The sequence below is a fragment of the Salvelinus namaycush genome, chromosome 8 (assembly GCF_016432855.1).
Source record: "Salvelinus namaycush isolate Seneca chromosome 8, SaNama_1.0, whole genome shotgun sequence".
Classification (NCBI taxonomy): domain Eukaryota; kingdom Metazoa; phylum Chordata; class Actinopteri; order Salmoniformes; family Salmonidae; genus Salvelinus; species Salvelinus namaycush.
Window position 1 is genome coordinate 19855553 of NC_052314.1, and position 16796 is coordinate 19872348.

At 41.6% G+C, this 16796-nt stretch overlaps 1 protein-coding gene across 1 annotated transcript in view; it reads right to left on the minus strand.

Moving 5' to 3' along the window:
• LOC120052062 (oxysterol-binding protein-related protein 1-like) overlaps positions 1-13329 on the minus strand; it is a 31009-nt gene extending 17680 nt beyond the window's left edge. The window contains exons 1-7 of the mRNA XM_038998922.1: positions 13179-13329; positions 12049-12798; positions 10524-11050; positions 8659-8761; positions 4430-4551; positions 3325-3406; positions 2517-2623 (exon numbers count right to left, since the gene is read on the minus strand). Of these exons, the coding sequence (XP_038854850.1) occupies positions 2517-2623; positions 3325-3406; positions 4430-4551; positions 8659-8761; positions 10524-11050; positions 12049-12798; positions 13179-13329 (1842 nt within the window). The remainder of the gene's footprint in view (positions 1-2516; positions 2624-3324; positions 3407-4429; positions 4552-8658; positions 8762-10523; positions 11051-12048; positions 12799-13178) is intronic.
• Between the last annotated feature and the right edge of the window lie 3467 nt (positions 13330-16796).

Below are 16796 nucleotides of genomic sequence, written 5' to 3' on the forward strand. Positions count from 1 at the left end.
TAATGGCTCTATATAATACTGTACGCTTTCTTGAATTTGTTCTGGATTTGGGGACAGTTAAATGACCCCTGGTGACATGTCTGGTGGGGTAAGTGTGTGTGTCAGAGCTGTGTGTAAGTTGACTACGCAAACGATTTGGGATTTTCAACATATTAATGTTTCTTATAAAAAGAAGAAGTGATGCAGTCAGTCTCTCTGCAGCAGATATTTGGTGAGCAATATGTTTGGAACATCAAATCGCAATACATATTGAATCGTGAGAATCGCAATACAGTGCACACGGAAAGTATTCAGACCCCTTCACTTTTAACACATTTTGTTAGGTTATAGCCTTATTCTTAAATGTATTAAATAAAACATTTTCCTCATCAATCTATACACAATACCCTATAATGACAAAGCGAAAACAGGTTTAGATTTTTACAAATAAAAACAGAAATACCTTATTTACATAAGTATTCAGACCCTTTACTATGAGACTCAAAGTTGAGCTCAGCTGCATCCTGTTTCCTTTGATCATCCTTGAGATGTTTTTACAACTTGATTAGAGTCCACCTGTGGTAAATTCAATTGATTGGATATGATTTGGAAAGGCACACACCTATCTATATAAGGTCTCACAGTTGACAGTGCAAGTCAAAGCAAAAAAAAGCCTCGAGGTCGAAGTATTATCCGTAGAGCTCTGAAACAGGATTGTGTCGAGGCACCAATCTGAGGAAGAGTAACAAAAATGTCTGCAGCATTGAAGGTCCACAAGAACACAGTGGCCTCCATCGTTCTTAAATGGAAGAAGTTTGGAACCACTAAGACTCTTCCTAGAGCTGGCCGCCCTGCTAAACTGAGCAATCGGGGGAGAAGGGCCTTGGTCAGGGAGGTGACCAAGAACCCGATGGTCACTCTGACAGAGCTCCAGAGTTCCACTGTGGAGATGGGAGAATCTTCCAGAAGGACATCCCTCTCTGCAGCACTCCACCAATCAGGCCTTAATGGAAAAGTGTATGAACAGAAGCCCCTCCTCAGTAAAAGGCACGATAACCTGCTTGGAGTTTGCCAAAAGGCACCTAAAGGACTCTCAGACCATGAGAAAAAGATTCTCTGGTCTGATGAAACCAAGATTTTTGGCCTGAATGTCAAGCGTCACGTCTGGAGGAAACTACGGTGAAGCATGGTGGTGGCAGCATCATGCTGTGGGGATGTTTTTCAACGGCAGGAACTGGGAGACTAGTCAGAATCGAGGGAAAGATGAACTGAGCAAAGTACAGAGAGATGAAAACCTGCTCCAGAGTGCTCAGAACCTCAGACTGGGGCGAAGGTTCACCTTCCAACATGACAACGACCCTAAGTACACAGCCAAGACAATGCAGGATTGGCTTCGGGACAAGTCTCTGAATGTCCTTGAGTGGCCCAGCCAGATCCCAGATTTGAACCTGATCGAACATCTCTGGAGAGACCTGAAAATAGCTGTGCAGCAACGCTCCCCGTCCAACCTGAGAGAGCTTGAAGGGATCTGCAGAGAAGAATGGGAGAAACTCCCCAAATACAGGTGTGCCAAGCTTGTAGAGTCATACCCAATGAGACTCAAGGCTGTAATCGCTGCCAAAGGTCCTTCAACAAAGTACTGAGTAAAGGGTCTGAATACTTATGTAGATGTAATATTTCCGTTTTTTATTTTTAATACACTTGCAAAAATGTCCCCCTTTTTTTTGCTTCGTCATTATGGGGTATTGTGTGTCGACTGAGGAGGGAAAAAACTGTTTAATCCATTTTAGAATAAGGCTGTAACGTAACAAAATGTGGAAAAAGTCAAGGTGTCCGAATACTTTCTGAGTGCACTGTACTTGAGTCTTTCTCTTCAGTGTATCCTCTTTAATCAGGTGACTTTGTGAATATATGAGTTACTGTTTGTTCGTCTTTACATTCTTGTGTGTTGGAGAGATTTCCCAGCTGATTGTAAACATCACCATAAAAAACACTTCTCACGGCTCCATCCCTTTTCCGTCCCCTTTGTCTCCCATAAACCCTCTGCATTAATAAACTACCTGCCAACGGCACAGCCTTGCTCAGTATGTGTGTTTGTGTGTATCGGTAGTAAAGACTAAGTCTATGGCGAATTTCCACTGAGGATTTTACCTGCGTTTTTACAAAAAGCCTCAGGCTTCTGTGTTTCCACCGCCACGGCCCGGCTCTAGCGACTCACTGGGCCATGAACTCGATGGACCTGCTCTGATTTGGGGCCAAGGCGAAGCCGCTGGGACTTTCAGGGCTGCATTTGCATAACAATGGCTAACTGTGAACATGGGTTAACACCTTCTGTGGTTAATACCGTCTCACAAAGCAACTCTTTTGATTTTGCAGAGGTTGCTGGTTCTGCTCTTCACAAGTCATCAGTGTCAGCCATAGCAATGAAAACACACTTCCCAAAAACGAACACTAGAGCAACATTAACATAATCACTGGAGACAGTAGTGTTGCTGTGGAAAAAAGGCATCAGTAGACACAGAAGAGAAGTGACAAACCCCATCCTGTCTGGAGAAGAGGCTGAGGCAGTGGTTGAGATTCGAGCAAGTTTCACTGGACAGCTCACACACCTCCCTCATCTTCTGCAGCATCATGGGCGGTAGCTCTGAGGGGACAAACAAGGCCACGGGATATTTTAGCTTTGTTCTGAGAGAAGAGTTAAATAGTGTTTGTAACGGTAACATCAAATTTACCACTAAAGCCTTGTGGTCTGAATTCAGACTAAATTCAAGCCACTATCACACCATCCTAGTCTTCCCCTGGAGATACACTGAGTGTACAAAACATTAGGAACACTTTCCTAATATTGAGTTGCACCCCTTTTTGCCCTCGGAACAGCTTCAATTTGTCAGTGCATGGATTCTACAAGGTGTCCAAAGCGTTCCACAGGGATGCTGGCCCATGTTGACTCCAATGCTTTCCCCATTCAAAGGCGCTTAAATATTGTGTCTTGACCATTCACCCTCTGAATGGCACACAATCCATGTCTCAATTGTCTCAAGGCTTAAACATCCTTCTTTAACCTGTCTCCTCCCCTTCTTCTACACTGATTGAAGTGGATTTAACAAGTGACAATAGGGGATCATAGCCTTCACCTGTATTCACCTGGTTAGTCTATGTCATGGAAAGAGCAGGTGTTCCTAATGTTTTGTACACTCAGTGTAGGTCAATAGGGTTTAGGCACGAGCTTCTGTTGTAAGTGTAATATATTAAAAAGCACAATTACATTTAACATTTATGCTATGAATGAGGGTATTGTACTACACATCTGTGGAAATTGAGTTCCTATGAAAGAAAAGGCTTTACTCTCTGGAAGTCCATCTTCCTTCACCAAGGAGAGGAATGCTCTAACCTCCTTCTCCAGCTTCTGGTGACAAGCTTCAGCTGACTGCCAGGGAGGAGGAGGGAGAGGGAGAAAACATGACCTCCATACATACACTACGGTTCAAAAGTTTGGGGTCACTTTGAAATGTCCTTGCTTTTGAAAGAAAAGCAAAAAAAAAAGTCCATTAAAATAACATCAAATTGATCAGAAATACAGTGTAGACATTGTTAATGTTGTAAATGACTATTGTAGCTGGAAACGGCAGATTTTTTAATGGAATAACTACATAGGCGTACAGAGGCCCATTATCAGCAATCATCACTCCTGTGTTCCAATGGCACGTTGTGTTAGCTAATCCAAGTTTATCATTTTAAAAGGCTAATTGATCCTTAGAAAACCCTTTTGCAATTATGTTAGCGCAGCTGACAACTGTTGTCCTAATTAAAGAAGCAATAAACTGTCAGACGAGTTGAGTTGATCTGTGAAGGGAGTAGTACACAGCATTGTACAAGATCTTCAGTTTCTTGGCAATTTCTCGCATGGAATAGCCTTAATTTCTCAGAACAAGAATAGACTGACGAGTTTCAGAAGAAAGTACTTTGTTTCTGGCCATTTTGAGCCTGTAATCAAACCCACAAATGCTGATGCTCCAGATACTCAACTAGTCTGAAGAAGGACAGTTTATTGCTTCTTTAATCAGGACAACAGTTTTCAGCTGTGCTAACATAAATTGCTTTTCTTTCAAAAACAAGGACATTTCTAAGTGACCCCAAACTTTTGAACGGTAGTGTAAGTTAACCATGAATTTTAAGGATCTTAAAATTCCCTGTTACATGTGAAAGAATAAGAGAGAATACACAGCTCTATTGCAGAAGGAGAACATTCAAGAACATTCAGGGGGATGGGGAAGGTTGAGAAGAACATTCAGGGGGATGGGGAAGGTTGAGGAGAACATTCAGGGGGATGGGGAAGGTTGAGGAGAACATTCAGGGGGATGGGGAAGGTTGAGGAGAACATTCAGGGGGATGGGGAAGGTTGAGGAGAGATACCAGATGAAGGTAAAGAAGTTGCAGACTGGTATGTCACCTGTAGTGATTCTGTCAGCTCTCCCACACTCATGACTCCTTCCTCGTCCTCCTCGCTGCCCTGCACCCGAGAGCAGTAGTGTGTGCTGTAGGCAGAGTATTCCTCCATAGCGTCCAGCCACACTCATCTGAGCTGCATGATGTACTGCACTGTACTGTGCTGCTTCATGTTCTGCTCTTAGGCTAATAACTGGGCTCTCACATGACTCATGACAGGAAGCAAATGAGAAGTTATGAGAATAGCGTTGTGTGTGTGTGTGTGTGTGTGTGTGTGTGTGTGTGTGTGTGTGTGTGTGTGTGTGTGTGTGTGTGTGTGTGTGTGTGTGTGTGTGTGTGTGTGTGTGTGTGTGTGTGTGTGTGTGTGTGTGTGTGTGTGTGTGTTAGAAAGAGAGTGTTTGTAGGTTTGTTCAAATGTAGGCTATGTTCATCAACTGGTTGGTGTTTTTTTTAACAGAAAACAATATGTTTTTGTTCTAACAAAAAAGGATGTTCCTTAGCTTTTGTACATATGACAGCTATAGAAAAAAACAGAAGCAATGAAAAACAGTATTGTTGATATGCAACAATAATTCAGAAAAACAAACCACATCTCACTTTTCTTGTTGTCATTCACGGGGGACTCTTTGAAATTATGCACTTGAGGGTGAAAAAGCAGCTGTCTCTGACTTTGATCTGAAAAATAAATAGTAAAACACAATTTGTCCAGTAGAGGCTGCTGAGGGGAGGATGGCTCATAATAATGGCTGGAATGGAGTCAATGGAGTGGTATCAACCACACGGAAACGACATCTTTGATATGTAGGATGCCATTCCATTGACTCCACTCCAGCTATTATTATGAGCCGTCCTCCCCAGCAGCCTCTACTGAATTTGTCGTATTCTACACTAATATTCCAGTAAATACTGCCCCAATGTTAAATCTGATGAGAGAAAAATCATGGCCTACCAAACAGTGGGCTTGGGTTAGAGGCTTACGGCCTTGTCTTTGGACATTGGCAGCTGCATCCAACCTTAGGAGGCAGAGAGAGAGAGAGACATACTAGGTATAATAATCTAGTGTGGGTCTAGGGCAGGGCTTCTCAAATTCTGTTTGTCAATAGGGTTTTTGAGAATGTCCGGTCATACACATTTCCAAGGTGGCAAATGTCTGGATGGATATTGTCATTTATCGGCGTAGTAAAGAATCCCCACCTCGCAAACCATGTGACCCCAAACTATTCACACCCCTTTCGTTGGCGGAGAGAACATTTAGCAGTGTGACTTTTTTTCTGCATTTCTACATGTGTTGCCATGTCTTATGTGTGTTTATAGGATACCAGGGTTCTAGGCCCGACTAAGCCCCACCACCCCAAAAAATATAATGCAACATTTATTCGATTTTTTGTTGCGACAGTATTGACCGCATTCTGGGTCTGGATCTGGCCTGCAGTCGGCCTATTGAGTATGGGGGATCTAGGGTGTCCTTAATTTTATTTTTATTTAACCTTCATTTAACTAGGCAAATCAGTTAAGAACAAATTCTTCTTTACAATGAGGGCCTACCAAAAGGCAAAAGACCTCCTGCGGGGATTAAACATTTTATTTTTTTAAAACAACATATAAATATAGAACAAAACACACATCACGACAAGAGAGACACCACAACACTACATAAAGAGAGACCTAAGACAACAACATAGCAAGGCAGCAACACATGACAACACTGCATGGTAGCAACACAACATGACAACAACATTGTAGCAACACAACATGGTAGCAGCACAAAACATGGTACAAACATTATTGGGCACAGACAACAGCGCAAAAGGCCAGAAGGTAGCGACAACAATACATCACGGAAAGCAGCCACAACTGTCAGCAAGAGTGTCCATGGTTGAGTCTTTGAATGAAGAGATTGAGATTAAATTGTCCAGTTTGAGTGTTTGTTGCAGCTCGTTCCAGTCGCTAGCTGCAGCGAACTGAAAAGACGAGCGACCCAGGGATGTGTGTGCTTTGGGGACATTGAACAGAATGTGACTGGCAGAACAGGTGTTGTATGTGGAGGATGAGGGCTGCAGTAGATATCTCAGATTGGGGGGAGTGAGGCCTAAAAGGGTTTAATAAATAAGCATCAACCAGTGGGTCTTGCGACAGGTATACAGATATGACCAGTTTACAGAGTATAGAGTGCAGTGATGTGTCCTATAAGAAACATTGGTGGCAAATCTGATGGCCGAATGGTAAAGAACATCTTGCCGCTCAAGAGTACCCTTACCTGCTGATCTATAAATGATGTCTCAGTAATCTAGCATGGGTATGATGGTCATCTGAATCAGGGTTAGTTTGGCAGCTGGGGTGAAAGAGGAGCGATTACGATAGAGGAAACCAAGTCTAAATTTAACTTTAGCCTGCAGCTTTTATATGTGCTGAGAGAAGGACAGTGCACCGTCTAGCCATACTCCCAAGTGCTTGTATGAGGTGACTACCTCAAGCTCTAAACCCTCAGAGGTAGTAATCACACCTGTGGGGAGAGGGGAATTCTTCTTACCAAACCACATTGCCTTTGTTTTGGAGGTGTTCAGAACAAGGTTAAGGGTAGAGAAAGCTTGTTGGACACTAAGAAAGCTTTGTTGTAGAGCATTTAACACAAAATCCGGGGAGGGGCCAGCAGAGTATAAGACTGTATCATCTGCATATAAATGGATGAGAGAGCTTCCTACTGACTGAGCTATGTTGTTTGTGTAAATTGAGAAGAGTGTGGGGCCTAGGATTGAGCCTTGGAGTACTTCCTTGGTGACAGGTAGTGGCTGAGACAGCAGATTTTCTGACTTTATACACTGCACTCTTTGAGAGAGGTAGTTAGCAAACCAGGCAAAAGACCCCTCAAAGACCCCAATATTCCTTAACCGGCCCACAAGAATTGAATGGTCTACCGTATCTAAAGCTTTGGCCAAGTCAATAAAAATAGCAGCACAACATTGCTTAGAATAAAGGACAATGGTGACATCATTGAGGACCTTTAAGGTTGCAGTGACATATCCATAACCAGAGCGGAAACCAGATTGCATACCTGAGAAAATACTATAGACATCAAGAAAGCCAGTCAGTTGATTATTGACAAGTTTTTCCAACACTTATGATAAACAGGGCAAAATAGAAATAGGCCTATAACAGTTAGGATCAGCTTGACCTCCCCCTTTAAATAAAGGACGAACCATGGCTGCCTTCCAAGCAATGGGAACCCACTTACTGAAAATTGCCTTCCAGGATCTGCTTCATCTCTGTGTCGTTGGTGCACAAGTCAGAGAAAAGGAGTCATCATACAGAACAATACACTAGGACATTGATGTTAAAACAAATAGCATGTAGCTTCTAAGCAACCCGTCTCATGCACACCCTGTCATTCATTGATTCTGAGCCCATCTTTACCATTCTTGTTCTTGATTTGGGGCTAGCACAATTGTTTAGCAGTTTCAGGGCACATAGCTTTTGACCACGTTAGGCAGAACAGTGCAGTAGGGTAATACCCAAGAGGTCACAGCAGTCAATGTCTGGAGGCTTTTTCCTGTTAAGCTAAAACAAATAGAGCATGTTGGGTAAAAATACAAAACCATGAAGGATAAATGTTTTTAATCATACACTGAGAGAAAAGTTATTCTTTCCAAGTAGGTAAAGTAACAGATATTGTGTGAAACTAAACTTTGCTCACCAGATGTGACAGGGTAGAACGGTCTCCTTCTCTCGCTGCCTCCAAAAGCTCTTCTTCTAGTTCTTCTCCGTCCTCTCCATCGCTGAATGGATTTATTGTGAAACCTTTCATCTCCACCTTTCAATCTCTAATTGCCTTTGAATTGTAATTGTTTATACATATTCAGATGGAGTTATCTTTCTAAAATGTGTATAGTATGCCAAGTTATTTAGCTACATGTATTTCCCATCATAGTGTGGAGAAAGTCAAGAGGAAGCAGTGTGAGTTGAACATGCGTGAAGGAGATTACAGGCTACAAAGGCATTATGACGACCAACCAATGTTTAAGGTACATCAAGCACGATCCAAAACACACTTTTGGATTGTATGTATGAAGTGTACAGAGAAGCTATAGCTAAGGAGGTGTCTGAGACTCCTTTTGCGTCTGTACAGGCAGACGAGACAACTGACGTCTCCTGTAAATCACAGATGGTAATAGTGCTCTGCTACATGTTTCCAGACAACAGTGTGCTCGGGAGGCTCCCATGCCACAGCTGGCTTGCCAGGCTCTGGCACGTCAGGCAGCTCGTCAGGTTCCCGCGCTTCAGCAGAGGTGACCGGTCCGCTCCTGATCCCAGGGATCTCTCTTTTGTCGGCATCCTGCGGCTGGAGCAGCGCATCTGGGAGAGGTTACTGTGTCATGTATACTTCCTCTCCGGCCTCTAGGTCACCAGGCTGCTGACTATTATGCACACGTGTCACGCGCACCAGCGCTTCATGACAATCACCTGGACTCCATCACCTCCTTGATTACCTTCCCTATACCTGTCACTCCACTTGGTTCTTTCCTCAGGTGTTATTGACTCTGTTCCATGTCAGTGCGTTGTTTGTGGTTTAAGTTCTGTTTATTTATTAAACACTCACTCCCTGTACTTAATTCCCGACTCTCAGCGCATTCGTTACAAACTGAAATTAAGCTAACTATTAGAACTTTAGCAACCAGGAAATGGCAGAGAAATGTCTGCATAGTGCATCTTTAAGCAGATGTAAACCAATGCATGATTCCAAAGATTATGAATATACTGACAAGATACATCTCTCCGCCCTAACAATGGGAGTCATTGTCCACAAAGCAGCACAGCGGGCTGTCTTGCTCCTGCCTATCCATTCTTTGGATTGGTGGATACATCTAACTATTGTAATCCTCTATTGAATATTCGATGAGGGTTGTTGACGTCAAGCGCCTGTATTCAATGGAGAGAGACGCTATGCTACTAGTCTCACAACATTAATATGCATAGCGATCTCAACAACTCAGATATAGTGTTTTTTTCTCAAAGTGGCAGGGATGTCACATGTCCTACTTATATCAGTACACCCGTAAGAACGTAAGCATTACAAAACTTATATTAGATCAAATAAACCTCACGTAGCAAATAAGCCATACATTTTTTGGGTTACCAAATTCAACACTCATTGACCTCCATGCAAAAACTCCTTGCTTGGTGGGCAAAACAACGCCACCTGCTGGAGGGAGACTTTCCGCCACGTTGGGTCTCTCCCTTTTCTTCCTCTCTGATAATGCTCACCCCACGCAGCGTTGCAGTCACACTTGCAGCTCATTTTGGGTTTCAGTTACGAGGTGAAAACACCTGCTGCCACTAAAATCCAGAGTCCAATTCCTGAAGGGGAGATATGAAAAATGGCCTTCACCCAGTGATATTTAAGTTCTACTGTTTGTGTCTCATCATAGATTTAGTGAACAAATTCAAACTACCTAGCTAAGTTATCTAGCTAGGCTTTCATTACCCTTGTTTTAGTAAATAAAATCCAAAGGGGTTGCCAAGGGAATCTTTTTCAGTTGGTGACAATAATTCATAACATTGTAGCTTGGTAAAGGTAGCTAATATTTGATCAGTTATTTTACCAGGAACATTGATGTTTATTTCAAAATGTTTAGTCCATCCTCATGAAATTGCATTTATATGAATAGGCCTACAGAAAAGATATTTTAATTCTAGTTCTGGTGATTAAATTCTAGTTCTTCTAATTCTACTAGTTCAATGGGTGCAACTGTAGATCATGACATCACAACTCAGAATATTTCATAAGATAGCTATGTTTATTGCGGAATGTTGAAGGTGTTCAGTATGTTTTCAGGAACAAATTAAACAAGTTGTTCATTCCTGGCGATGTGCTGTCATTAACCTGGAATTTAGACAAGAATGAGCTGAATAAATTAGAGATAAAATGAAAATCTGAACAAAATGTCACACTTATTCCAAGACACATTCTAACAAATGACAGAGAAATAACGTTTTTATATACCAGAATAATTCTGCTCATTTGGATTTTCACCCATTGGCATATTACTGGGCTCTCTGCAGTGTTCTGTTGGCCCTTGCTGGTGGACTGCATGGGCGCTCACATTGAAGGTGGATGACATTGCATTTACAGTTTCACTGTGGGGACCATACATGTGGACAGAATCATAGGCAAAACCCTGGGGCTGCATGGATGATGGAGTAGGGCAAAGATAAGAAGCAACACCGTGAGTTGGGCTGTTGATCAGTGCATAGTGTGGAAGGACCACATCAGGGGCAGCCTGGCAGCAGCGATGGTCTGGGGGTTTGACTGGCATGTAGGCACCACTCATGGGGCAGAGGGTTTGAAACAAGTTGGCACCACACATATGTATGTGATGGGAGCTGAACCGGGGCCCAAAGTCCTGGTGCATTGGCAAGTTGGCCTGGTCAGGGAGGTAGCCTTGCTCTTGCCCATGGCCAATCACAGTCCTAGATCCTCCTGGGCAAGCCACAGCTGTTGGCATCCCGGCCATAAACTCAGGGCGTGCCAGGTGGCAGAGTCTCCAGCTGCTACCACATGCTTCAGGTCTAACATACTGGAACTCTGGCATGGCCGCAGTAGGCGCTGTGTCACATGGCCTTTGTGAATCTACAGGGATGATAATAAGAGGAGATGTGTTAGGGGGGTTAATGTCACACAATATTAATTTTAACTTAAAAGAAAATAAATAACAACATGAAGTGATGAACTACAATTGATATATTAGGGTCAGTATGATATAAAAAAAGAGCATTCTATATTATCCTTTCACAGCTATCTGCTATTCTACTTGCCTGCTTCTCTGGACCAGCTGTGAATGAACTGGGGTTGTTGTGGTTGAACATACATCTGTGTCACTCCCATAATGCTTTGGGAGACCAATGGAATCATATATGGTGTTCTTCTGCTCTCCTCATTCACATGGAATGCTAGTGCATTTTGACCAGTGCACTGATGCATGTGGGCAACTGGGGCCTGGGGGAGTGGCAATGAAGTGGGTCTTGTTTCCACCTGGGCCAAAAATGGGGGATGAAGCAGAGTGGCTGTTGTTTCCTGTGGAGCTGGTACAGATGGGTTTGGTAAACTGGGTGGCACAATAGGAGGGTACATTGATCGGACGGCCTCTATTTCCTCTGCCTTGGAGGTCTTTATTTCCTCTGGTTGTGAGATGGCTGGGCACATCCCACTGGGGACTGTAATGGCTTGTGGCATTGAGATAGATGGTGGGCTAAGCAACGGGAGTGCTCCACTTTCTTGAGCAATGGAAATCGTCGGGAGCACCAAACAGAGTGTATTAGCCTCCTGTCCAGCTGAAATCGGAGGATACACTAAACTAGAAGCACTTATTTCTTCTGCTGCTGAAACACGTGGTGGCATGAAGGTGGGTGGGCCCATAACATTGAAGCATGTCATCTCATCTGACACCTTGGGTAAAATACCAAAGTTCACCTCATTCATTTCATCCACTATCATTTCATTCATGTAGGGGTTGTAGGCATTTGCATCAGGTAATGCTGTATTTATGTCCATGTGCTTGTAGAAAAAATTGTCTCCAGGTGAAAGTGGATTCCAACCAAGTTGGGTTAAGACAGCCCTATTTCCACCACCAAAAAGCTGAGGGTCCTCAGTCACCACTAAGGGCGTGACCAATTTGGTGGCTGGCTGATCTTTGACCATTTGTGATGGGGCTGTAGGCAGGGTCAAACAGGGTGTGCAGTCAGACTGGGCGTTGCCCGGTGCACCAGTGGCAGCACCACCAGCTGCTGCTCGAGCATTCCTCATTTTCTTACTGACTGATGAGTCTCTCTGAAACACTATGGTCTCCGGGACGTTGTCTGACTGCACCACAATCATGTACTCACAGGGCACATAAGGTGTCCTGATCAGAACAGCATTGGATATGAGATCGATCTCACTCAGTGGGATCCTCTCGAAGAGAGCTGACTCGGTTCGCCGGGTCCGGTCTGAAGCAGCAGAGTTGATGTCACAGTCAGCCGTCATGCAGTCGGTGCTGGATTTCCTGCGGAAGACAACTACATCATCGGTCTGCTCTGCTGAGATGGGGTGAGGGGAGACGTTAGAGATAACTGTCTGCAGAAGGCTCTGAAGGCCATTGTCATTGAGGTATTGGCTTGCTAGGGAGGTTACTTCTGAAGCTTCATTGGAGTCTGATAGACCAGGCAATGTTGAGACGGTGTACAGAATGTCCTGGCTGTGGATCCAGGGCTGCTCAGCACCCTGCTCCTCCACTCCTGGAATACTGGGAAGGGTTGGGAAAATCCCGACCGGAGGGTAAGCTCCACATGGTTGGACATATGGACCACCAGAAGAGACTGCTGTGGCACTTTCATTCTGAACTGCCAGTGGAGCAATCACAGTTCCAATGCCATGACTTGGTAACTTAGGCACTATAAAATTAAAATAAATATGATTGACTTGTCAGGTGTTAAATTGTAATTTCTTAAAAAACCTGATTTGTGATAGTCACATTTATTAATGTCTTTATTACAGTACTTTTCAGGTAAATGTTTTGGTACCTGGGCATGGCCTTATCATTATGTACTATTATCTAGTTAGGCCTACCTTTAGTTGCATTGAATTCTCTCACGAGGGCTTTGATATCAAGAGTTGGATTTTCTGTACACATCATAGCAAGAAAATATGTTACTTCAGTTTTCGCAACAGATTTCATCCTATGTTGAAAAAAAACGAATGCTATTCTCCACTACATATGTACCTGTCCTGAAGCGCAAGAGCTCAGCAAAGTACAACTGAGCAAACTGTGAGATGTAATCTGGACGCCTTTTCACTACTGCCCGACTGAGGCCTTCCAAAAGCGTCCTCAAGCCCGGAGGCACGTTGACTTTGGCGGGATAGCTGTAGGACATCTCGGCTTTAATGGAGCATCACCTCAGAGAGAATTCTATGAGGGAAATACTATATCAATTAAATCAATCAAATACATCTGCCTATATTAACGTATATAAAGAACCCGTCAGCGTCAGATACTTTTTTATGTAGGTTGACTGTGTTTCAACTTTTGTCTGAAAAGTAAATGAACTTACTCTGCGAAGAAACTGTCCTCTTTTCAATTCCCGTATTACAAACGCAAAACAATATGATGTCAAATGATTTTACCAATAGGTAACAATGTAATAAAACGGTAAAACGAATTTCGAAATAAGCAGTTCGTCATAATAACGGGCGTGGTCCACATAGGAAAGGCATTATTATGCGTCAGCTTTAGATCACAATGCATGGCATCTGAACTTGCCTCCCGCCTCCTCCATATGGTGCCAACTGCCAACTAATCAAAGAAAGTATTTTTTTCTTCATATGGGCATAAATTAAACCACAAGACCGATGTTATCGGCATTACAATATACTGAACAAAAATATAAACACAACATACAACAATTTCAAACATTTTACTGAGTTACAGTTCATATAAGGAAATCAGTCAGTTTAAATGAATTCATTAGGCCCTAATCTATGGATTCCACATGACTGGACAGGCAGGGGTGCAGCCATGGGTGGGTCTGCGAGGGCATAGGCCCACCCACTGGAGAGCCAGAATCAGAATTCGTTTTTACCCACAAAAAGGCTTTATTACAGACAGAAATAGTCCTTAGAAAATTACTCCTCAGAAAATATCTGGGATTTTTTATTTCAGCTCATGAAACCTGGGACCAACACTTTACATGTTGCGTTCATATTTTTTGTTCAGTGTAGAAACAGCTCATTTGAAATGCTGGATTAATTGACAATCCTTTATTGAACAGTTTGTAGATCTCTTTAGACACCACACAGGACCACCCTGTTACAATTGAACAATCTCCACATCACCCTCTACAACCTCACAACAAAGTGGATAGAGCACATTTCTAAGACAGAAATGTCCCCTTTTTTTTGTTGGTATACATATAATGACATTTAACTCATGTCATTACATGTCATTATAAGATACTTTGCTCTTACAGCTGTGGACTTACTTTATACCAGCACTTTATGGTCACACTCAGTAGTCAACACTTTTACATCACACCAAATCTTACATCCCTTTACACAATCACAGGAGAAGATAGAGGTCACTGACTGACTTGTGTAGATTTAAAAAAAAGTGTTCATACCCATCCTTGAACATGAAAAAAAGAGTCCCACTTTAAATGAAACACAGCATATTGAAGCTTTCACAAGCCGTTTACACTAAGGCCTATCTATATAGATTCTTCAGAAATCATTCATAAGAATATGCCATTTTATATGAAGGGTGGAAAATAGTTATTCTTAATTTAGCACGCACAAGATGTAAAGACTGTTTATATCACCCTTCACATGATTGGGGAATCCCATTGGGCGGCGCACAATTGGCCGTCATTGTAAATAAGAATTTGTTCTTAACTTACTTGCCTAGTTAAATAAAAGTACTTTTTTTTTTTTTTTTTATGAATCTAGTATGAATTAAAGACCATTTATATCACCCTTCATGTAGTATGAATTAAATACCATTTATATCACCCTTCATGTAGTATGAATTAAATACCATTTATATCACCCTTCATGTAGTATGAATTAAATACCACTTATATCACCCTTCATGTAGTATGAATTAAATACCATTTATATCACCCTTCATGTAGTATGAATTAAATACCACTTATATCACCCTTCATGTAGTATGAATTCGATTCCGTTTAAATCACCCTTCATGTAGTATGAATTAAATGCCATTTATATCACACTTCATGTAGTATGAATTAAAGACCATTTATATCACCCTTCATGTAGTATGAATTAAATGCCATTTATATCACACTTCATGTAGTATGAATTAAAGACCATTTATATCACCCTTCATGTAGTATGAATTAAATACCATTTATATCACCCTTCATGTAGTATGAATTAAATACCATTTATATCACCCTTCATGTAGTATGAATTAAATACCATTTATATCACCCTTCATGTAGTATGAATTAAATACCACTTATATCACCCTTCATGTAGTATGAATTAAATACCATTTATATCACCCTTCATGTAGTATGAATTAAATACCATTTATATCACCCTTCATGTAGTATGAATTCGATACCGTTTAAATCACACTTCATGTAGTATGAATTAAATACCATTTATATCACCCTTCATGTAGTATGAATTCGATACCGTTTAAATCACACTTCATGTAGTATGAATTAAAGACCGTTTATATCACCCTTCATTTAGTATGAATTTGCTAATGAAAGATTTGTGCTATGTAGTGCTTGTACAAGTAGTTAAGCAGTTGTTATTCATTTGAAGTGGGACAACAACAAAAAAGGAAACAAAGTTTGTGACAGCTAATCAAACTTCCAGTGTAAAATGAGCACTCTTCTTGCTTGCTTTTTATTGCTTGGAGACCATACCTCAGAGTGATTATAAAGACAGTGATACAATACCCTGCACTTTCAATTTAGTTTGTGACTGTCTTGAATGTTTCACTCATCATCAGTGTGGCCTGATAGAAAAGCCTGATCAAACTAAAATGACAGAATATCAAGCTTTAATGTCCAGTTTGTACAGTAACCTAAAACCTACCATTATTATTACAATGCCTGTAGTTAATAAGGACCTTGTTGGATTTTGTTAAAAACCAGAGTAAATATTAATATAAATGTGTTCTGTTGTCATCCAAAGTATCTCAGGAAAAAAACGTTCCGATTCATAGTACACAGCTGTATAAAAGGATCTTTCAGGTCCTTGGGTCACTAATAATACCCCTGCCATTGCATGCATAGTGTGCAGATCAATGCCCACTGCTTGTAAACTAAAATAAATAATATATAATATTGTTTGGATATTGCATTGTGCAAAAATGTCACAAAACATTTTAGAAGTGCATGTTATTTGTAAGCCAATATGTGAATGTCAGAATGTAAAAGCAATTTCATACTATTCAGAATTCAAGGTACCTGACACTAATATTACAAGTTTTCACTGCATGGTATAGTACACTCTGTATGGCACGCTGCGTAATACAATACTACAATGTAGCAGGCCACTAAGTTCTTGTCCCATCATTTAGGGGGTTGTTGTCACCATAAAACTTCACTAATATTTCTCATTGCAGAAAAATGATCTATGTTTGTTGGCATCATGACAAGCAAAGTAGGGCCATTTAATCTAGGACACATTTCTGAAAAACCAGAGGCGATAATTGTATGGATATTGGTCAATAAGAGGGTACTACAGCAGCGACAACTAATACAATCAAGAACCTTTGTCTTGCCTTGTCACATGAGGCAAACACAAAGACAAACAATTGGCAAATAACCATTTGACCACTTGATTATGGGTTGTAATCGAACAT